Below are 22,327 nucleotides of genomic sequence, written 5' to 3' on the forward strand. Positions count from 1 at the left end.
TCCAATTCATCTTCCTCCGCTTCGTCACCCAATTCATCTTCTTCACCTAACACATCCGCTTTGTCATCCAATTCATCTTCCTCCGCTTCGTCACCCAATTCATCTTCTTCACCTAACACATCCGCTTCGTCACCCAATTCATCTTCTTCACTTACCGCATCCGCTTTGTCATCCAATTCATCTTCCTCCACTTCGTCACCCAATTCATCTTCCTCCGCTAAGGCATCCCCTTCACGCTCCCCCCCCACGGCGACGTCCGTGGTGAACCGCCCTCGCGTGTTGGCGCACCTGAGCACATCGCAGACGCTGAGGAAGAGATGCTTGGGTCTGACCACATGCTGGTTCCCCCGCAGGAATACATTCTGTAGGCACTTCAAATTTCTGTACCTCTGCAAAATGGAAAGGAAGTACGAATAACATCGACTAGAGGTGGGGGGAGAGAACGAAGACGACACATCCTCCCTCCTCAAAGCCTTCTTATTGTATTGCTTCAGCCAGTTTTTGTTATCGAGGAGGTAAAACAATTGCACCGGGTGGTTAATGAGATTAGAACGGAGATCCAGAACCTTCAGATTTCTGAACACACTCAATCCTTTTAAGTTGGTTAGTTTATTCCCTCGAAGGTAGAGAGTATCCAGGGAGTTAAAAAAAAGAAGCATAACATCTTGCTCCGTCTTATTTGTGATAAAATCTTTTATGTGTCCTTCATCGGAGTACCCTCCTTCGACGCTTCTCTCTCGATTCTTTTTATTGATTATGTGCAGGTACCTCTCAAAGGTTGTCAGCTTCTTTATCTTGTTGAAGCTCACATCGAGGAATGCCAACCTGTTTAGCGGCAAGTCTCTATTCGTGTAAAACACTTTTTCATTTAGTACGTGATTTGTATACGTATCATTGTAGGAAGAATAGGGTGAATCTTCTCCTTTGTCTTCGGGGCAAGAGGTCCTCGTAGGGTTTATACCGCCGTTATGTTTACCCACATGGTTTATTTCACCCGGATCGATGTAATCCCTTGGCACCTTTTTCTTCTCACTCCCCCCCGATAACTTCTTCACCCCCTTAAAACATATATCCGTTAGGTCGTTATGGTGAGCTATTATCTTTTCAGTCGAGGAAGGGATGAAATCTCCATCCAAGGACGTTAAAAAATTGTGTGAGATGTTTAAGATCTTCAGATTTTCAAAACATCTGAGTCCTTTTAGCGATCGGATGGAATTGTTGGATGCGTCTAGATAGGTTACGCTCGTGTAGTCTGCGTTCTGCTCGATCAGCTTCTCTAGGATCACGTCAGAATCCTCCAGGCTCCTCAGGTTGCACTTTGACAGATCCAGCAGCATCTTAGGCAGAGGAGAGCAATGAGAGAAAAGCCAACCGGAGAGGAGCCAACTGGAGACGAGCCAACCGGAGAGCTGCCTCAGCTGAGCGGTAGGCTATCCACACCTTATGCCGCTTAACCGTATGTGGGGCTACTGTGCCGTCTTCCCTGCCCGCCGCGCACCGTATGCCTGCTCACTAAGCAAAAGGGTGAAGATTCCCGCGGGGGAGGGCGACTTTGCTGACACGATACGGCTTACACGATCCGGGTGGCACAATTTAACCTCGCCGCCGGACCGCAAAGACAACACGCACGGCTTCCCCCTCCGCGGCAATGGACAACTTACAAACAGCCAAATAATCAAATTTGAAATTTGTAAAAACTGGAACACAATGGCGAACACGTTAATTATAAAATGGAAAAAAAGAAAAAAGAAAGAAAAAAAAAACACCCAACTAACAGCCAACAAACCAACACAAGTGTGCAGTGTGCGCATGCACGAGGGAATACAACTCTTCGGCGGAATACGTTCGCGCATTTTTTGCGGCGCTCTGGAGGGGGGAAAAAATTGAAAAATAAAAAAATGCGAAATGTACCGAAAACGCAGCAATGCAGCGGCTCAGCCGGAGGATACACCCACGGGGCAACGTTTCCTTTTTTTTTTTTTTTGCTCTTCCTTACTGCGTTTTTTTTCCCCTGGCGTGTTTGCAAAAAAATATGACCATGTGCAGGCAAAAAGGAGAAGGCCGCGGCGAAGAATGCATTTTAAGTCATTTTAATTGTTTCCCCGGAAAGCGGCCCCCCAAATGTTGTAACGTAGGGCCATACACACAAAAGGAGTGGATTAGTCAAACGCAGCCATCACCGCGTCATCATCTCGTCACCATCGCGTCATTATCGCGTCACCGTCGCATCACCGCTGCGGAATGCCTTCATAAAACATGCAGTTGGCCCTTTACCTCGTAGTGGGAATTCTCTGGGGATGCACAAATGCATTCATGAAAGGAGGATGCACAAGAGGCGAAGAAGAAAAACATAGAGGTCTCTTTCGCGGCACAATTGGTATGCTGAACAGTCGGTATGTCGTAGTCCCATATTTATTTAACCAAGCAGGGTCTGCACTTTATTATTACCTCTTACGGAAGGGCGACATATCTTTGGTAATGCCTCTGTGCAACGTCCTCTCCTTTTTCTTCACCTTCCTCACTGAAATGATACTCTTTAAGAGGGGCTTCTCTTTCAAGTCCTTGCTTGGGTTGCCCTTCGTCACCGCCGGGCTGTTTCTCTGCCTGGGCGGTTAGGGGAAGCACATCCGTCAGAGGCACCACGACCACCACAGTCACCACAGCTACTACGATCCATGTGGCTTCCATACTGTGGATCCCTCCCTCCGATCGGCTGCTGCACCGCAACACCGTAGGGAACTACGCGCCAGGCTCACCTTAGCCAAAGTGATAAAACGTACCACCCGCGGAAAGATAACTTGCCGCTTCGCATGACAGCGATGAATCCTGTGCAGAGAAGGACCAGAACGAATTGTAGAGCAACCCCTCCAAAACACGGAGAACACACACAAAAAAAAGGATTTTCCCCCCATGCGTAAGTCCACCTTCACCGGAACTTAACACCAAATGAGCAAGAGATCCAAAATTTTAATCGCCCTGGGGAATGAAATAAAAAGGGGAGTTGCGTCCCATCAGTGCAAAGGGGACGTCCCCAGAATGTACGTGAATTACTTGCGCCAAAGGTACAACATGGACGAGTGGCTCCACGTCAGTAACGTTAACTCGTTCATTTGCGAAAAGGACAACATCGTGTTAATCAAACCAGTAACTTCCTTGGAAAAGAACAGTGGATTGGTAATAAAAAATATCTTAACTTATTTAAATTGTGAAGATTTAAAAAATGTGTGCATAATTTTACCTGACTTGTACAGGTCAATTGGCAAATTTAAATACAAAAACTACACCAAAATTTATGAAAAATTGGGCCCAGATTTTTACAACCTCTTGAATTCAAACATAATTAACAACGTCTTAAATAACAACTTTCTGCAGCTATGCATTGGTGTGAGTAATTATCCAAATGAAATAAAAAATGCCGTTGCGACAACATTGAAGGAATGCTTGAGCGATGGGGAGCTGAAAAAATTTTTTAAAACTTTTCAGCTAGCTGACGAATATTTTAATAAAAAAATTATCAACAGCAAGGTGATAACAACCAATTATATTCACCTTAAGGAGAAGTATCCCGCCATGGAGGCTCAGAAGAACTTCAGGAGGAGCACGGCCAGTCGCAGGTACATCCTGGATGTCTATCGCCACATGTACAAGTAGCGCCCTTCAAGTGTGCTTAGTGTTGAGAGGGGGAAGAGGTGTGTGCGTATTCGTCTGCGTTTGTGTGTGGGGGGTGGTAGGGTCTTCCTCCTCGCGGTGCGCTTGTATGGCCCTCCCGAGTAGCTTTCCCACTTCGCGTTGGTTCGTTTGACTGTGCCAAGGAAGAGAGGCATCATGGTGAGCGACCCATCCATCACCTTTCTATGTACACCTGCTCTGTTAGCCGTTTTTTTTTCGTTTGTTTTGTTCACTTGGAGTGGGATAAAAGGATGAAAAAGAAGAAAAAATAAAAAAAACTACAGGGACTAGCGAGGCAAACTCACCGTATAGCAACAAAACATTACATGCAGCTTCTCACGACCCCGTTGGATTAGTCAAGCGATGATTAACCCATCCGGGATGCACACCGCAGTGATCACTTGCGACCTACAGAAGAACCGGCTTACACCGGCTGTTTATCTCCGCAGTGACACCATCAAACACCTCGTTGATCTTCATACTGATGTCTTCGCAGGTTAAGCTCTTAATAAAACCATCGCATTTGATGAGCCAGCTGTAATACTCACTTATGCTGGTGCTCGCCGCTCCTCTCATGTGACTAGCATCCTTCATCAATTTAGCAACTTCGTTTGTGTTTTTTTTAATTGCGTAATCGCAGTCCTTGAAACTGAGTTGTATGCTGTTGTCTTCTCTTAAGCTGTGCCTTCTATTTTCTATGCTTTCCTGCACCCTTCGGAGGGAGGAGAGGTACGTTTCCTCCACGATGTTTGTGCCATGGCGGGATTTTGTCATTTTGGGGGGTGTGAAAAAGGCGGAATTGCCCTTGATACTACGCGGTGACACTACAACGCGGTATCACTATAATGCGATATCACTATAATGCGATATCACTACAATGCGATATCACTACAATGCGATATCACTACAGCCCGGTATCACTACTTCCCGGTGCCCACTGGTCAACATTCCGACATATAGGCGAGGGGTCAGATCAACCGGACGCGCCAAATAAAGCCCAACGGCAGTTGCACCTGTGGGAGGGAGAGACAACCAAGACAACCGTCTCTACAGCGAATTGGGAAGGGACAACAATTTTTAAATTGGCTAGCTGGGAAAAAAAAAAAATGACAAAGCTGTAGGAGAGCAAATAAAATAACTACTGAGCAGTCTTTCACTTCTCCACAAATGGACCCCCACTGACATGCGCTGCTTCCCCAGTTGGATATATGCCTACGTTTTCTTCCAGCGAATAGACGAAGACAAATATTAAAAAGGGAACAAAAGGGGCAATCCACAGTCAGCAGCTGGAGTATAAAAAAACAAAAAAAAAAAAAAAAACAAAAAATTAAAAATACAAAATACAAAAAATTAAAAATAAAAAATACAAAAAATTAAAAATAAAAAATAGAAAGTAAAAAATAAAAACATACGAGGCGTACTCAACATAGATGCCCAAATGAGCAACCCGAACGTAGGCCACTGAGAGGGGCGCTTATGCAGTGGCTTCAGAGATGGTGGGGAGGGCCAGGAGGGGTTACAAATCCCTAACCCTATCAAATGGCTCAAGAAAAAGGAAAAAACAAACTTATGAGCTGCGCGATTAGCGCTTGATAGTGATGTGAATTATGTGTCACCTGATTTTAAGCAGGAGCCTCCACACCACCCCTTACATTGGCATTGCTACCACTCCTGTCACCTTCCACACGTGCAGCGGCATCTTCCGCATCCCCGCCCGGGTCGTACCGTATGGGGATGCGGCGCCTCTCCCCCTTCTCTCCCCCCTTGTTGTTGTTGTTGTTCTTCTTCTTCGTACTGGCGTATAGAAACGAGTTGTCTTTATAATTTCGCAGCCCCTCCACGATAAGGCACGCTTTGCACACCGGATTGGACGTGTACGCGCCACAGCGCGCGCACATCTGGAGCACCTTCCTCCTGCTACTGTTGTGATAAAAGAATTCGGAGGAGTGAATAATGTTAAGTATGAACTGCGGATTAATCATCTCCAGCTCCTTTATGAAGCTTCGTAAGTTTCCTCGGAATGAGTTAGGCGAATAGGTACACTCTGTGCTGAAGTAGTCGAGGTTTTTGTAAAATGCGTACAGGACGATTTCCTTCTCGTAACACCACATAAGGGGCTTCAGTCGGGGCAGGAAAAACGCATGTTCCTCTTCGGGTGGGGCGGACTCCACATGGGTGGCAGGAGAAACGTCTACTAGTCCATCTGGATTGTCCGTTCCACTTGGGGGCCTCTGCCCACACTCGCCGCCACAGCATGGGGTCACGTTTGCGTTGTCCAATTCTTCGTTGTCCACTTCTGCGTTGTTCACTTCTGCGTTGTCCACTTCTGCTTTCTCCACTTCTGCTTTCTCCACTTCTGCTTTCTCCACTTCTGCTTTCTCCACTTCTTCCTTCCCCACATCCCAGGCGCCCCTTATTGGCGCCATCGCGTCCACCCCCTTGGCCAGCTTCTCCAGGTCGCCCCTGCACATATTCATAAGAATCGTCTCTGCCAAATCGTCGGCATTATGCCCCGTGACTAGCTTGGTCGCATTAAATAATAGTGCACCCCTCTCCATTGCCTGTCTACGAAACACACCGCAAACGGTGCAGTTGTTCTTCTTCCCGATAAAACTAACAACGGTATCCATGGTATAGGAGAAAATATCCTCGAACTTTAACACTTTAAGAGGCAAATTGTATTTTTCCTGAAGCTTAAATACAATTTTTAGTGAATCATCACGGTATCCTTTTATCCCCTCATCGATGGCCAAGAGGAATAGATCCCATTTGTAGTTGTGCTTCTTTTTGATGTGAACAAGTACGTGTGCTAGGACGCTAGAATCTTTTCCACCCGACACGGCAATGCAGATTTTGTCCTTCTCATGAAACATGTTTTTCTTTAGGATGGTCGCATGCACGTCTTCTTCGAAGCCGTTCGTGAAGCAGTCCCTACAGAGCTTCTTCCTGTTGGAGGGTTTCATCATGCACACGTTTTTCTCCCCGCACTCCTCGCAGGGCGGCTTCGTGTACGCCCCGCTATCCATCGTGCGGGGGGGAGGAGGCGCGCAGCGGTAGAGCGGTAAGGCGGTAAAGCAGTAAGGCTGTTAAACTGTTACGTCTCTACTATTCTACGCTTCTACTAATCTACACTCCAATTGGGGTCCTCCCTTTGGGGGGAGCCTTCCCGCTAAGGAGACCCGCGAGCCACTGCGCCCACGCAGCTTCTCCCCCAACGGATGTCCCTTTCTCAGATAAAACTCTTGCCCCGTAATGAAAGCGTTATGACTTATGCGCGCCTTAGCCTTCTCATACGGATGAAACGCGGAGGGGGGACTCAATTTGGCTTCCCCCTGCTTTTCTCTACTGAGTTGCATCCTTTTGGCCCTTACACTCCTGGAGGGGAAAAAACGAAACAGCGTTGAGTAGAGGAAGTGGGAGTGGCAGCAGTGGAAGGAGCGGACAGCACGAGGTTCAACCGGAGGAAGCTCAACGGGGCGATTTTCGACGGGTGGAAAATACTCAACTGAACTGAACTGAACACCTGTTAGGCCATGCACCGCGGAAGTGCCCCGAGGAGTCGGCAAAAGGTAGGCTCGATCAATCTGCTCCGCAATGCAGAAGTAGCCAAATTAAAAGGGCACAAAAAATTAGGAAAGTTTAAAAGAGAAAGAAAAAAAAATCGAAAAAGGTAGTTAAAGCGGGCACAAAGTTGGCATCGTCACGGGGATAAAGGAAAAAGAAAAAAAAAAAAATGTTCGAGCAACGGGTCCTGCTCCCCCGAGGGGTATATTCCTCAAGGTGGGGTAGCAGCTAGTCGGAGTATCGTTTGGGCAGCTTCTTCCTCTGCCTCTTCCTCTGCCTCTTCCTCTGCGGGAGAACTACCCCATAAAGTAGAGCACTCCTGAGAGCAGAAGCAGGAGGAGCAGACCGTGGCCAATGGCTGCTGCCGTCCCACCATTGCGGATCGGAGATTGCCCATTGTAATCTACATCACTCGTACGATTCCCATGATCTGGAGTGGCAATAAACTCAAAGTCAGCAACCAGTCTCTTTCCCTCCAAAACACATGCACAGAAGAAGTGCATATTCTCCCTTATCGTCTCGGGAGCACGGGCATAAAAAACCTTGTTGTAGTGATCTAAGACTAAATCTGTGAGGGGAAGCTTGGACTGAAGTTGCTCCCTCTTTCCAGTGAGGTTAAATCCTTGTATGAAGCATTCCTCAGGTTCGATGGCAAAGTTGGATGGGCACTTAAAGCCAATAAACTTCCCTTCCCTAGCTCTAATTCGACAAATGACATCGTCTTTATTTTCAGTGGTCTGGTTAGCGTCTGATTTATACCCCTTAGTGAACAAGGGCGATGTATTTTCGGTGAAGTCACAGCCGTCGATTTTTTTCGGAAGGGGTGGAATTATAACTTCGACGATTCCGATGTTAAAAATCTCTTTATCGTATTCTTCTCCTCCTTTCTTATTTCGGACCCTAATTTTGGCTTTATTCTGGCAGAAGCAGTACACTACCTTCTCTTCGTTGCCCAGATTTGGTGGGACACGAAAGGATACATCGTCGTAGTTCTTCCTTTCTGTTGAGTTGTATTTCTTTTGTTTTCTCTTCATAATGGCGGCAGCTCCGTGAACATATTTCACCAATTGCTGTCCGTTTGCATTTATCGATTTAGACGTATATACATTTTCAAAGCAGTTGTCTGGAAGCAATTCGTAGTTTTGTGTTTCCGACCCACATTTTATGACGACTTTATCTAGCACATCCGGTTTTAGACTGCATATCTTCTCCTTATTCGCCGTTTGACCTTTTCCAAATTCGAGACTTATCTCGTGGTTGAAGTCACATGTGTGTGTGAATCCAAGCGCCGGGGTGGAGAACCACCAGATGAGCAGCGGCCCCCACAGGGAGGCGTTCCTCACAAAACGCATGAGGGGGGAGAGGCATGAAGGGGTAAGAAGCGGCATGAAGGGGGAAGAAGCGGTATGAAGGGGTAAGAAGAGATAAGAAGAGGTAAGAAGGGATAAGAAGGGGTAAGAAGCGGTATGAAAGCGTAAGAAGCGGTATGAAAGCGTAAGAAGCGGTCCGAGGCTACGTGCCCGTGCTCCCCGTGCGATGCGTGAGAGGGGGCGAAAATTCCAATGCCATCTCTGTCTGTCTCTTCCGGTAGTGCGCCGTGTTACACTTCGCGGGGGCTTACCGAACACGCATGCGCTTGTGCGTATTCATTAGGTATTCATTCGTTTGTACTTCCCTTTTCACCTGTCACTAAATGGAGGAAAATTTTTCTGGAAAAATACGCATACCAAGGGAGGGGGTGGGGGGGGAGCACCCCCCCCTAGGGCAGTCAGCGGAGATGCATATTGCGACGCGCGCAGCAACAGGTAACATATCGGCGCTGATCTGCGCTTGCAAGGGGGTGCAAAACGAGCAGGGCGGCAAATATCGCGGGGGAGAGAATATCATGGGGTGGCAATTATCCCGGGGCGACAAATATCCCGGGAGGCGAATTACACACGGCGATGCTCTGCCCGTTTCACAGACGACGCTCCATATGCACCAACACCTTTGTGCACACTGCGAAGAGGAAAAAAAAAAAAAAAAAGTATTCCCCATTGAGTCGCCTCGTTTCAACGTGCCATCCCCCAGCAATCTTTACTTGACGGTTTGCTATGGGCGTGCTATGGGCGTGCTATGGGCGTGCATTGGAGGAGAGTTTATCGCGCATAGGTCGACGCCAACCATGACATGATGCACTCCTCGCGCTTCTCCCATTCTGCCGCCTCACACCAAACAGCAGTCGCTTACCAAAACAAATGCGTTTATTTTAATACGGTACTACAGGTTGGGGGGGGGACAATAAAAATGACATTACATTAGCAAAAGGAAAGGAAAAAAAAGGGAAGCAGCCATAAGTGAGTCATTCGAACACGAAGGGGTATGCATCGGTATGCATCGGTATGCAGCGCTACGTAGCGGTACAAAACGGTTGGAAGTGATGTTTTACAAAAAAAAAAAAAAAAAAAAAAAAAAAAAATGGCCTGTGTGAGGATTAACACTACAACGCGCTGTTAAATGGATAGTTACGCATGCAGGCTAACCGCCTTACGTCTCCACTGCGCCGCCTTCCACACCGCGCTCCTCACAGGCAAAGCGCTAGAAGCAGAGGTACAACCAGCACGTACAGCAAACCGAAGTGAAAGGCAAAGGATTGGTAATTTTCATAGAGAAAGTTTGCCTGGAGGGGAGGCGCCTCGGGGGCATCCAGGCGAAGACAGAGGCAACTGAACCCAGGGGGGTTCTCATTTCTGTGAAGAGTAAAAGTAGCAAAGGACATCCTCCGGTTCCTATCCATATGAAAGGTAACACGATGCTTAATCATCTCGCTCATCCTTACGATGCTATCGTTATAGAGAACACTCTCGAAACAATTAGAGGGGTACATCTCATAACCGGGGGGGCATACCAACCCTAAGTATACTTCCTCCTTCGTTATCTTCACGTTGCAGACGATGCCCTTGTCCTTGGCGTCGTCTACCTGTCCGGGGGTGTAGAACTGCGAAAAGGCCGTTTGATTTCTCCACGAGAGTTGCTCTGCACTAAGGCCGGAATTGCGCCAGAAGGCCCAATCGCCGGGGTCCCCTTCTGTAGTGTCGTCGGTAGCAAGGACGTCGCCCCGTACATCGGTTAGGGGTTCCCCACCCGCCGTATGGTCGAAGTCACAACCAAAGACGATATTTTTCCTAAGGTGCACGCGCATGATACCCCTGGCACCCATCCTGTTGTTCCGAAACGTCAAGCTGTTATCACACGTGCACTCAAAAATAACATTTAGCCAAATAGTCGGTGGGATGAAAACCTTCCTGATGCTTAGCGAATCGATGTCTCGATTTTCCAACTGGACCCCTTTTAACACGTCACTCAATTTTTTGCTATTCCCGTTTGGCAGCCGGACTGTCTCGAAGCAGTTCATCGGTCTGATTTCCACTCCGAGGTAGTCCTCCGTGTTCTTCTTGGGGCACACAAACGTCAGCACGTCGAATCCTTTAGTAAACTGCACACAGTGTCGCACTCCTCCATCGCGACGGTCATCGCGACGGTCATCGCGACTGTCACCGGGGGGGGTAACTCCACCAGAGGCACCATCAACAGGGGAAACACCCCCAGGCATCTCCGCCCCACTCAGCAGAGCCACTATCTCATTCTCACTAATGGACACATTTAAAGGCGCTTTCGAAAAGTCACATGTCCCTTTCATCTGGTTCGCCAACTGAGCGAAGGCGTTCTGGGGGGGAGGAATCCCTTCTTCGGGGTTGTCTCGTGCTTGGATGAACCTCTGCTGCTGCTTCTGCACGGGGAGACGTTGCACTAAGAGACTCTGCAACAGGACAAGACGAACGAAGGAAAAGTGGCCGATCTTCATTTTCGCCTCTTCCGAGGTAGCCTCATATCACCGATTGTTTTGTCCCATACGCCAGCTGCGTTTTTCGAGGTGGAGGGCTGCACAGGTGGGTACCTACACAGGGGGGTGTTTAGCATATCGGCACTAGCCAGGCAGGCTTTCTTTTCTTGTTGCTCCCTTTTCTTGTTGCTTCCTCCCCTTTTGGCCGTGCGTGTCTCCCTTCGGAGGTGAAGGTGCCACGGAGCGACATGAAAGGGGTTATAGTGAGGGCGAAGAAAGGGGTAGGTTCATTCGGCTAAGTAGCAATGGGGGGGGGATTCGCGGGGTAGAAGGAAAAAAAAAAAAAAAAAACATCAAGAAGTCATCAAAAAGTACTCAAGAGGAAGGAATTACAAATGGGATGGTCCCAAACGGGTAGCTACGAAGGAGAACTCCTCCTCCTTTTTTTGCGCCCTTCTAACGGCTTCGTCTTCCTCCGCGTTTCCTTCACCAGCATTCTTCATGCGAGGAAACTCAGGTAGGAAAAAAAACGGAAAATGGGCGGAACGAAGGGACATCCCTCAAGCTGCCAACCTTGCAACCATGTCGTAACGGTGGCGGTAAAATATATGCTCTTTCAAAAATGCAGAACAAAAAAAAAAACTCAGCAACATGTATAATAGTTTACCACACTTTCGCGGTTAAGTTTTTTTTTTTTTTTTTGTAAGAATTGCCTGTTCTGCTCACATACATATGCATAGCTGCCTCCCTCTCGTGGGCTGTGGCTTCCCCAAAAGTGGAGGATCCCCAGACGTTCGTTTTTCTGAACAATTTTACAGTTGCAAAAAAGGACTACTCACTGGTTGGTAGGCTAATTGGTCGGGTCCTTACTCTATATTATTTTTTCCCGCGCAATTCTGGCCGCCCTTTTCACTTACGGGTAAATTTGCTTAGTTAATCCAGTACATTAACCGTGTTGCGCTTGTGTTGTCACATTTTTAGTGTTCTTTTGGTTCTTCAATTTGCATCCTGCTTTGACGAGCTTCCTTTTATTTTCCACTCCGATTGCTTCTCCATCGTGGGGAAGAAAAAAAAAAAAAAAAACGTGCATGCGTAGTGAGACTATGAAACTTATGTATATATGTAACGTGACACGACACGTGCTGTTTTGCTCTTGAGGGGGCCGCCTACATCGCGAATTCGATCCCGCCTCGAGGTGGCAAAAAATGCGCCCTCCTCCACCCAAAGTTTGGCGCATTACGTAGAAAGGGGGAAATCACTCCAAAGATGAGACACGATCAGGGATCACTTTGAGGGTGGAAAAAGGTATCATCTCTTCTTCACCTTTTTTTTTTCTTTTTTTTTTTTCCTTTCCTCCGCCGCGTAACTTTTTTCATCATTGGTCAACCCATTCCTGCCGCACTGAGACGGTCCCATCCTTGTTTTCCCCCCAAGGCACATATATTTAGATATAATTTTGCATGACAATTGGGGAATGGGAAGCAGAAAGAACGTCGCAAGTTTGTGCGATCGATTATCCTCTAGGCCGCATGTCCTTGCGCAGTCCGTCCGTTCATATGGCACGTTCATACAGTGCATACAACGTTGGTGCCTCCAGCGCAGCATTGTCGTAGGGATTTCATATGTAATCCTTTCCCCTTTTTTTCTTTTCTTTAATTCTACCCGCTTTGCAGTGGAGAAAGGCAACATTTCACTTTTCCTTTTACGCTCTTCACGCAATCGAAGAAGAGGAGCATGCCCAGATGATCACTCGAGCGGTTAAGCGAGCCGTTAAGCGAACCGTTAGGGAAAACCACTAAGCAAACCGCTAAGGCAAACCGTTCAGCGATTTTACAGCTTCTCCTTCTGCTCGCAACTAGGAAAAGGGAGGAAAAGCCCCTCTCCAGTTGCAACTTCGCCTGACTATTGTATTATTTGACTTTTTTTTTCCTTTTTTCTTTTATTCTCCACCGCTTCGCTGTTCACTCTACCGCTTCGCCCCGTTACCGCTGTTCGCTTCACCCACAAAATGAAGGAATCCAGCCTGTACCGATTCAAGGACATCAAGCCGGTGGTGAACGCGAAGGAGCTGGTAGACGTGGTGCTCTCAAGGACGCAGAGGAAAACACCGACAGAAATACACAAGGGATTCAAAATAACCAGAATTAGAAACTTCTACATGAGGAAGGTTAAAATGTGCCAAGAGCTCTTCCGAGAGAAATTGCAGACCACAATAAATGATTTCCCCAAATTGGACGATATCCATCCGTTCTACTCCGACCTGGCAAACATCCTGTACGATAGGGATCACTACAAGTTGGCCCTGGGACAATGCAGCTATGTAGTAAAATCAGTAAAGCGCATCTGCCAGGACTATATCAAATTATTGAAGTTCAGTTCATCTCTGTACAAATGCAAGATGCTAAAAATCAGTGCGCTAGGACGTATGTGTAAAATGGTGAAAAAATTACAGCCCAGTTTAGTTTACCTGGAAGAAGTGAGACAGAACTTAACCCGGCTCCCATCCATAAACCCTCATAAGAAGACCATTCTCCTAGCTGGTGCTCCGAATGTGGGAAAGTCTTCATTTATTAATATCGTCTCTCGAGCTAATGTGGAGGTCCAGCCTTATTCCTTCACCACGACCAATTTGTATGTCGGCCATTTTGATTATAACCTGAACCGATTCCAAGTTATCGACACACCAGGATTGCTTGACCGATCTTTGGAAAATAGAAATACCATCGAGATGACGACCATCACTGCACTGGCTCACATTAACGGAGTTATCCTTTTTATTATCGACATAAGTGAGGAATGCGGTATGTCCATTAGGGAACAGGTCAATCTTTTTCACTCAATTAGGACTCTCTTTCGGAACAAGTCAGTCGTAATCGGGTTCAACAAAATAGACAAGACGAATCTGGATGGTCTTTCTGTCGATAATAAAATGCTCATCAAACAGATTATCGATGATTCGAAGGTGCCCGTGAAGTTTTGCTCCTTCAGTACACTCACTGGGGTAGGGGTGGAGGAAGCAAAAGGGGTTGCTTGCGATATGCTGAAAAGTGACCAGGCTGCTGAGTTCCAGCTGGATCGTGAAAATTTACTCAACGCCAAGTTGCGTGAGCGCAGGGTCAACGAGCAGCGCGCGCCTTTCATTCCGGAGTCCGTCATCCGGGAACGCCAGGAGAGGAGGCAGCGGGGGGAGGAAAAACAGGGCACAGCTGCAGTGGCTACAAGCGAGGGTAACATGGCAGACGCCGCGAAAGTGGTTGACGTGGACGGCAATACCATCGCCGACCAGAGCGCCGCTAACGAGAGCACCCCCCTCACGATGCGCGAAGCGAAGCTGAAGAAGAAGAACAAGTCCAGGCAGAGTTACCTGAGCAACCGCAAAGACGACCGCGTCCTGCAAATCGATCTGCAAAACGAGCGCGGAGGCGCGGGGGTCTACTCTGTCGATGTCAGAAGCGTGTACGACATAAAGGAGGAGCACAAATATGATGTGATCCCCGAAATATACAATGGAAAAAATATCAGCGATTTTGTAGACTTGGACATAGAACAGAAATTACTCGAGTTGGAAAAGGAAGAGCAGGAAATGTTCGATCAAGACGCAGAGATCGATCCCATGTGGTTTAAGACGAAAAGGATTTTGGAGCGCATGGCTCTAAGACTAAAGGGACTCAAACTCAGTGCCAAATTAAATGAGGAGAAGCAACCACTGTATCATAAAAAAAACAAAACTATTGAAGAGATGGGCAAAAAATTGGATAGCCTGAAATTGGACAAGGAAAAGATACTCAGGAGTATGACCGAGCGGGCCAGAAGAAAGGGCACACTAAAGGGAGCAGCAAGGAATAATGGCACGTCCAAGAGATCTTCGAAAACCCTCCTAAACGTGGAGAAAGTGAAAAAGGACATTTTCAAGAAGAAGCAAATTAAGGATAAAGTCTATGGAGACCCAACGAAGAAGTCCAAGATTTTCCAGAGCACATCCACTGAGTTGCAGAGGAGAAAGGCGTACAAGCTGAACAAAGCTGCGTACAGGAAGATCCAAAAGGGAACGAAAGGGGAGGCGGACCGCTCCATCCCCGCGAAGAAGCCACGACACTTGTTTTCGGGCAAGAGGTCCATAGGTAAGACCTCTAGGCGCTGAGCCCCTGCTTCACACCCCCCGAAGGGGAAATAACGACTAGGAAAAAAAAAAAAAAAAAAAGTCACAAATGGCTAGGCAAAAGTTAGCCAAATTAGAAAAAGTTCGCAAATTTTCAAGAAAAAAAAAAATATTGCCTGTTAAGGCAGCTAGCCATTTTGAAATTTCTCTGCGTGTCCATTTCCTGCAAAGAAATTGGCTTCGTTTTTTCAGCCAACTTGCAGCGCCTATTTGTTTGCAAACTGTTTCCACCGAGTTTTACGCCACCCTTCATAAAAGCCTTTGCCGCTAACATTTGCGTTGACTTTTACGCTAACATTTACGCTAACTTTTATGCTAACTTTTATGCTAACTTTTATGCCCACCTGCGGGGGCAATCCGTCCGTCCCTTTGGGCGGGCCGCTTCCACTGCGTGGTTCAATTGTCGTATGCCTTTAATTCGCACCCTTTTGTGGCCCCAGACGAGGGTCCTCCCTGTTCGAGGCCGCTTTGGACTCCTCGCTTGGGGGAGGTGCAGTTCGAGTTGTATTTAAAAAAAAAACAGAAGGGGTTAAAATGGTACTCGCACGGGGGTAGGGGAGGTGCAAAGTCTACAGGCAATTTATTACCAAATGGATGCGAAAATGGTGCAAAAATGGTGAGAAAATGGTGAGAAAATGGTGAGAAAATGGTGAAAGAATGATGCGAAAGGTCTACAGGCTGCAAACTGCAAAGACAACTGCCCGAACGACTGTTCACACGTGTGCGCAGAGGACACTGTGATGTGTAGGTGCTACGGCACGGTCACAACCAAATTTCTTGTAAAAAATGGCCTACCGGAAGGGGAAAAAAAAGAAACATATGCACATGGATACACATGTACACATATATATAATATATGCCGACGCGCTTTGGTTGCCTGAGCTACTTGGGCACTCTCCCCGTCTCACGGCTACCCCTACGCAAATGTGGCACGCACACAGTTAGGAATGCTCCCCACAACATACACACATGTGGTCGTTCCCCCTCTGCTATCTGCTTCGACGTTACTCAGGGGTAGTTGAGGGGTGACACTCCCACTAGGACATGGCAAAAAAAAGAGGGAAAGAAAACGGAAATAGAGTTAACCAATACAAAATTAAGATTACACGTGAAGCTGGAGAGACGCTGCTACAATGCTGACGCGAGGTTGAAAAATTTACCCGAACGTGGCTGGCACACTGACTCTGGCAGTTTGCTTTCCCTCTTAATCTTTCCGGAAACAATCTTGTGAGGACAATTCACTGTATTCTCTCCGCTCATGTAGAAAGGTCATATTGGCAACTCATTAATGCTCCTAATGGAAAACCAACTGCTTCAGTAGCACATATATTTACACAGAATGGAAAAAAAGAAAAAAGATATGTTAAAGATGGACTGATATATTGCATTTGGGGGAATGGGAGGAGGTGACTCCCCTGATTGTGCACACACTTAATGTGTACGAAGTTGCGTTCGGAGGTGCGTGTCCACACGTGCACCCACTCATACATTTGCTGATGATGGGAAATAAAAAATGGCATGATATGGAAAAGACACAAGGTCATAGTGAAAAGTTGGACGGAACAGATGGATGGGGACAAAATGGAGAGGACCCACTGATCGGACAGATCGCACTGATCGCAGTGATACTCCCGCAAGGGGGACACCTCCCCGTTGGTTCATTCCGACGTGCCTTAAAAAGTGCTAACCTTATTGTGGTCATATTTACACGTGATAGAATTACTACCAAGTGGGGGGTGAAAGGGGGGGGGGAAGGGTGAGAAGTGCATAGCAGAGGAGGCATGAATAGCGGCGGAGGCATGCATAGTAGAGCGTCGGGGGAGCCGCTTCACGCGTGGTGCAACGACGTGGGATACGAGCGTGGAGTTCCTTGCCCCCCCTACCCCACCAACTCAATTGACTCTACTGGTAGGTTCACAAAACTGGAAGCAACGCAAAGTAACGAAACGAAACGCAAGGCAGCACACGGAAGCGTGTAAACACGTACATAGAAGATGTCTCACAAGGGGCACAACACCTTGTATGGGCAAAAACAGTACTGCAGCAGGCGGACTGATTAGCGGCTTCGTTAGTGGCGTGCCTAGAGGCCAATTCAGCTTTGCTGCCTGCGTAATCGGGGCGAACGCACGAGGGAAGCATCAACAAGCCAACTACGAAACGGTCGCATGAAAAAGAAAAATGCTCTCTCTGGTAGTGCAGTGATGAAATAAAACAGACAATCGGGGCGAATGTTTTCACCAAACGGATACGTATAAGGAAAAGAAAAAAAAACAAAAGAAGTTGCCCCTCCCCTCACAGACAGAAGATACAGAGCATATGGAAGATACAGAACATACAACTCATAACACATTTCGCATGCACGTGTTCATAAAATGTATACATCTGTCTTGGGCTGAAGAAGGGAGGAAAAAAAAAAAAACACAAACGAGACGGGGGAATAACCGTGAGAGTGAAGCAGTCGCTCAGGTGGGTGCGTGGAGAGGGGCGCATCGATGGGGTTGCGCATGTGGGCACGCTCCTCGGGTCGCTCTCTGCCTCATTCTCTCTCACGTGTACTCTCCGTTGCTCTTTTCGCCTGCACATCGAAGCAAGCCTTTTTTTTTTTTTTTTTTTTTTTTCGTACTGGTGTAATTTTATCATACATTGATATTCTTCCACTAAGTTGAGTAGCCAATCTGCCATTGAAATCGATTCTGTCGGTGTGAAGGGGGGTGGGGTGGGAGAAGGAAAGTGATGAATGAAAGTGGGAGAAGGAAGGTGGGAACAGTTCAAGGGGTCCATCCATTAACACACATACGCACATGTGCACACTTATACCGTCATACGCTGATACGCTCATATACATGTCTGTATGTATGTGCACTGTTCACTGGAGACAGTCGCGCCTTTCACGCCACTTTCGCAAAAGGGTATACTATACCTCCGTAGTAGGGTGACAAGCATGGCCGACTGACCGTTTTGCCGAATAAGGTCATGCAAGAAAGACTCACCAATTTTCGACGACTGCGTGATTAAGTCATCCAGTCCGTTAATGCTAATTGCGCTGATCAGCGTGGAGTTCCGCTTTAGCAGATCGTCAAGTCTGTTCGTGAGGGGGTTGCTGCGTTGGGGTGGAGATACAAAGATGAGTAAAACAGAGTGAGCCTCTCTATGTAATGAACAAACGAAGTGAGCATCTCCGTGTAATGAGCAAACGAAGTGAGCATCTCCGTGTAATGAGCAAACGGAGTGAGAATCTCCGTGTAATGAGCAAACAAGGTCAGCATCTCTGTGTAGGGCGTAGCTATGCACACGCTTTCAATTTGCGCATCCTCTCCAGATGGGCTCACGTTTTTAGATGCTTCCCATAGGCGAAGGTGGAAAACTGAGGCACGCTGTTCAGGTAGAGCTTGTAGTTGTTGTTGCCGCAGAATTTGGCAGCAAACCTGCGGGGGCCATGGTAGGGGGACGCGACATCGGTATACAGGCATCAGAGCAGCGGCAGCGTAAAAAACATGTAGCGGGGGGGACAGAGCAAACTGCTTTCTCTACCCCCGTGGCGAAACACAATTGTGTAAAAAACAGATCTGGCGAAGGCGCTTCAGTCAACCTGCTTCCTCCTTTTTTTTCTTTTTTTTTCTTCCATGTGAAGATATCATCGATAGATGAGTCCTACCTCATGGAGGTCCTAAAAGCTGAGTACTTCATTTTGTGCGTCGTTCATTTGCCAAGCCTCTGCTGGCACACTGTGGTAGGGGAGAGTCTCTCCTTCTCCTGAAGGCGGCGTAAAGATGAGCATTCGCTCGTTTGGCCTTTGGATGTACACTTCTTCCCTGTTGACGGTTTGTTCCTTTTCGGTGGTTCACTCGATTGGTAAACTTACTAAGATAGCTTTGGCCACTTGGCTCCTTTACCCCGTTGCTGAATTTAGCTTATTTTAGCTCATTTTAGCTGATTTCAATTTGGTACAATTTAAGGGTAACGCGGTTCAGTGCAGCTTGAAGTATTTTATTTATTTTTTTTTATTTTATTTTATTTTTTTTTTCGAGCCCAGCAATGTTAGCAGTAGTCCTCCCTCGAAACGTATGCGCTGCCCCTTGACACCATGTGACGCCCTTTTTACGCCACAACGTTGTAGAGGAGGCCACGTGGGCTTGAATCCCGGTTATATCCTCGTGCGCCCCGCGGACATAGGCACATCTCCCGTCCGTATGTTCAAGTGGACTCCTCCCCCGGGAAGATATCTTTCGGGACTTCTTCTCAAGGTGCTGAACCACTTCTTCCCCCATAACACACGGAGAGATGGAAGCATCTTTTTTTTTTTTTCTTTTTTGCACAACTGAGGGGAGTTCACTAGAGGAGCGACGCACGTGAGGAAAAGGCTCACCATAAAAGAAGTGGCCGCGTTTTACATAATGTATTTTGCCCCATTACCCTTTTTCTTTTTTCTTCTCTTCGCTGTTCCTTGATGCGAAGTTTTTGGCCAATGCATTCATCTCCACATGCTTATCACGCAGCACCTACTCGTTTTCCACTTATACTTACACACGTTTGTAGCACTCTCGACCGCCACGCTATTCCTCATAGGGATTCACTGCCCCGTCACATGGTCCAGTCGATGTGTCGCATCCACCCGCTGACATGCCAAAAAAAATGGCAACTTCTCGGCGCTACCATCATCACCTTTGTAGCCAGCCCCAATGTAGGGTCGGTACCTACAACCTATGCGTTTAGTTAACAGGAGAACGAACGGACGATCGGACGATCGGATAAGCGGAAGAGCGGATAAGCGGACGAGCGCACTTCTGGGTGGAGGGGAGGTCCCTAAACGGCACATGTGCATATTTATCACCCGTCACAGGGACCATCCGTGTCAGCACAGAAAAGGACGAAGTGAACCGGAAGCTAAGCGGGGAGAATGAGTTCTTTTTTTTTTTTCTTCTTTTTTTTTTTATCGGCGTTGTGGGGGAGAATTTCTAACTCTTGAGGGTCACCCATTGCGTCGCCAATCGGGTATACTCTGGTGATTACAAATGGGGGGAGCTCACCAAAAGACAAGTCGATAACACGATCTCCATCATGTCAGTTCTGTTCGTGCAGTGTCTCCATTGAGACATCCATTTTGTCACACCTACGGATGACGATACGAATGGGGGAAAAGTGTAACAGCGTCGGGCTTCGATCCTTTTTCGTCTTTGCTTTTTTTTTTTTTTTTTTTTACAATTTTCCTTTTTTCTTTTGATCCCGAGGTGGGAATCCAAATGGATAGCGTAAGTTCCGATGGAGTTTTTTACAATTGTAAAAGGCCTACCCATAGTGGCAACCGTGATAGGAAGGAAAAATGGTACAGCTACATCGTTTTCAACGCCAAGTTGGTCATACACGAAGGTAACCGTTTGTTCGTTTTTTTTCCCCTATGAGGCGGAATGAAGTGGGAGACCACGTGTCCATTTTTTCTTCCCACTGATGCGACTCTTCCGCGTTGCACACAACCGACGGGGAGCCACAATTCTGACTCAATCTTTACTCAATATGGCCTTAATTTGTCGCGCCTACCAGAAGGGGCCACTCATCCGTGTGATTTGTATGTCTCTCTCGGAAGACAAACCCGCTGGAAGAGTGATCAATTTTGTTTTGTTCCACCTCAGCGCCGAGCGGATGAGAGCACTCTTTTTTCCAGTTCTTTTTTCCCCCGTATATTCGATTTCAAGGCAGTCAAAAGGGCGAAAAACGGGGAGAATAAAAAAGAAAAAATATATATATATGCATATATATATATGTATGAAGAACAACTAGCCAAAATGCGCACGTGGAGAAAAAAAAGTATTAACAACTTGGCCACATTGTGCATGTAAAAAAAAAATATATATAACAAGTGGCACATACGTTAATGTAAAAAAAAAAAAAAAATTATGAACAACTAGCTAAATTATGATCTTAAAAAAAAAAAAACATAAAGAAGTGGCAAATTTCTCAAAATAAGTGGAACAAACCCATTGACGGATTGATGCATTTACGCGCAACTTCGCCAGCCCTACGAATAAGCAAAAAGGAACAGAGAAGGAAAGATAAGAAAAGGAAGCATTATAAGGCGCACGTCCTCTACACTGGAATGCAAACATCCGCAGGAGTAGCTAGACAATCGCACTGAGTACGCGGCGCGGGAAGCAAGCACGCTTTTTGTTATTCTTTTTTATTTTGCCTAACGGTGGAAAATGAAGCTTTTTGCCCTTTTAAGCGCTGTGCTCAGCCTGTACTTTGCCGCAGCACAGGTAAGGCCACGAAGGGATCAACCCTGTTCGTGATGTGACCCAAAGGGAAACAAACGCTTGAACGAGCAATATGACAGAATTGCAAACATCGTGATGGGAAAGAAGTTACGACACAGTGGGGAACTCCCTCTTCATTCTGTTTCCCCCCCTTTTTTTTTTTTTCCTCTTAACAGACGGGCGTAGTGTACGATGAGAATCAGACGAACGTTCAGTTCCATGTGACTTTGTGGTAAGCACACAGCTCTGTCTGTATCGGAGTGGGCCCTCGATCGAAACTTCTGTTGTTTGTGGTCTATCCACCGGTTTGGGTATTACCAGGGGAGGGGCCCCTCCCATCAATAGAAAACCAACCAACGAGCGGACACTGTATACATTGTTGCTCACTTTTCCACTGTGCTTATTTTTTTTTTTTTTTTTTTTTCTCTTTTGACCCCCTTGCCCAACGGACAGGATCGTACTGACGCTAATCACGGCATTTATCCTGGGGACCTACGCCACCTTCCAAATCGCCAACGTATGGAGCGGAAGAAGAGAGCACTTGCGAGTGATGTGTGCACCCCGAGTGATGAAGGGGGGTAGTCACCCCGCCGTTCGTCCATGCGGGGGTCACGGCGATATGTTTACCTATCTCCTTTGTGTTCATGAGTGTGATTATTTTGTTTTGTTTTGCTATATTTTTTTTTATTTATTTTTATTTTATTTCTTTTTTTTTATTCCCCCCCTACAGACGAAGGACTCGCTGCTGTACTCCAAAATCAACACCTCGAGCAACCAGAAATGAAAACGTCCAGCGGATCGTCAATCTAATCGTCGATCGGATTGGAGAGCTAATCTCTTCATCTTTTTTTTTTTTGTTCCATT

General features: G+C 46.9%; 9 protein-coding genes across 9 annotated transcripts in view; 3 read left to right on the forward strand and 6 right to left on the reverse strand.

Annotated features, from left to right (window-relative positions):
• The window catches only part of C922_00838 (hypothetical protein), a gene marked incomplete at both ends in the record, with an annotated part of 9,936 nt that extends 8,599 nt beyond the window's left edge, over positions 1-1,337 (reverse strand). The window contains one exon of the mRNA XM_008816450.1: positions 29-1,337. Within this exon, the coding sequence (XP_008814672.1) occupies positions 29-1,337 (1,309 nt within the window). The remainder of the gene's footprint in view (positions 1-28) is intronic.
• A 919-nt stretch (positions 1,338-2,256) lies between these two features.
• On the forward strand, positions 2,257-3,651 carry C922_00839 (hypothetical protein; the record flags this gene model as incomplete). Its single annotated transcript, XM_008816451.1, has 2 exons — positions 2,257-2,475; positions 2,956-3,651. 2 exons carry the CDS (start codon positions 2,257-2,259, stop codon positions 3,649-3,651), a joined length of 915 nt encoding a protein of 304 aa, XP_008814673.1.
• Positions 3,652-4,077: 426 nt separating this feature from the next.
• Positions 4,078-4,443, reverse strand: C922_00840 (hypothetical protein; the record flags this gene model as incomplete). The annotated part of the gene is made up of 1 exon (XM_008816452.1): positions 4,078-4,443. One exon carries the CDS (start codon positions 4,441-4,443, stop codon positions 4,078-4,080), a length of 366 nt encoding a protein of 121 aa, XP_008814674.1.
• An 848-nt stretch (positions 4,444-5,291) lies between these two features.
• On the reverse strand, positions 5,292-6,695 carry C922_00841 (hypothetical protein; the record flags this gene model as incomplete). The annotated part of the gene is made up of 1 exon (XM_008816453.1): positions 5,292-6,695. The coding sequence occupies one exon, from the start codon at positions 6,693-6,695 to the stop codon at positions 5,292-5,294; it is 1,404 nt and encodes a 467-aa protein (XP_008814675.1).
• Positions 6,696-7,529: 834 nt separating this feature from the next.
• On the reverse strand, positions 7,530-8,585 carry C922_00842 (hypothetical protein; the record flags this gene model as incomplete). The annotated part of the gene is made up of 1 exon (XM_008816454.1): positions 7,530-8,585. The coding sequence occupies one exon, from the start codon at positions 8,583-8,585 to the stop codon at positions 7,530-7,532; it is 1,056 nt and encodes a 351-aa protein (XP_008814676.1).
• Positions 8,586-9,796: 1,211 nt separating this feature from the next.
• On the reverse strand, positions 9,797-11,559 carry C922_00843 (hypothetical protein; the record flags this gene model as incomplete). Its single annotated transcript, XM_008816455.1, has 3 exons — positions 9,797-11,002; positions 11,128-11,275; positions 11,450-11,559. 3 exons carry the CDS (start codon positions 11,557-11,559, stop codon positions 9,797-9,799), a joined length of 1,464 nt encoding a protein of 487 aa, XP_008814677.1.
• Positions 11,560-13,064: 1,505 nt separating this feature from the next.
• C922_00844 (hypothetical protein) lies at positions 13,065-15,197 on the forward strand (the record flags this gene model as incomplete). The annotated part of the gene is made up of 1 exon (XM_008816456.1): positions 13,065-15,197. One exon carries the CDS (start codon positions 13,065-13,067, stop codon positions 15,195-15,197), a length of 2,133 nt encoding a protein of 710 aa, XP_008814678.1.
• Positions 15,198-16,888: 1,691 nt separating this feature from the next.
• C922_00845 (hypothetical protein) lies at positions 16,889-18,902 on the reverse strand (the record flags this gene model as incomplete). The annotated part of the gene is made up of 6 exons (XM_008816457.1): positions 16,889-16,937; positions 17,577-17,607; positions 17,858-17,908; positions 18,206-18,315; positions 18,545-18,640; positions 18,871-18,902. 6 exons carry the CDS (start codon positions 18,900-18,902, stop codon positions 16,889-16,891), a joined length of 369 nt encoding a protein of 122 aa, XP_008814679.1.
• A 2,507-nt stretch (positions 18,903-21,409) lies between these two features.
• C922_00846 (hypothetical protein) lies at positions 21,410-22,247 on the forward strand (the record flags this gene model as incomplete). The annotated part of the gene is made up of 4 exons (XM_008816458.1): positions 21,410-21,466; positions 21,640-21,695; positions 21,917-21,980; positions 22,194-22,247. 4 exons carry the CDS (start codon positions 21,410-21,412, stop codon positions 22,245-22,247), a joined length of 231 nt encoding a protein of 76 aa, XP_008814680.1.
• Between the last annotated feature and the right edge of the window lie 80 nt (positions 22,248-22,327).

Source organism: Plasmodium inui (assembly GCF_000524495.1).
Source record: "Plasmodium inui San Antonio 1 unplaced genomic scaffold supercont1.3, whole genome shotgun sequence".
In the NCBI taxonomy this organism is placed as follows: Eukaryota; Apicomplexa; class Aconoidasida; order Haemosporida; family Plasmodiidae; genus Plasmodium; species Plasmodium inui.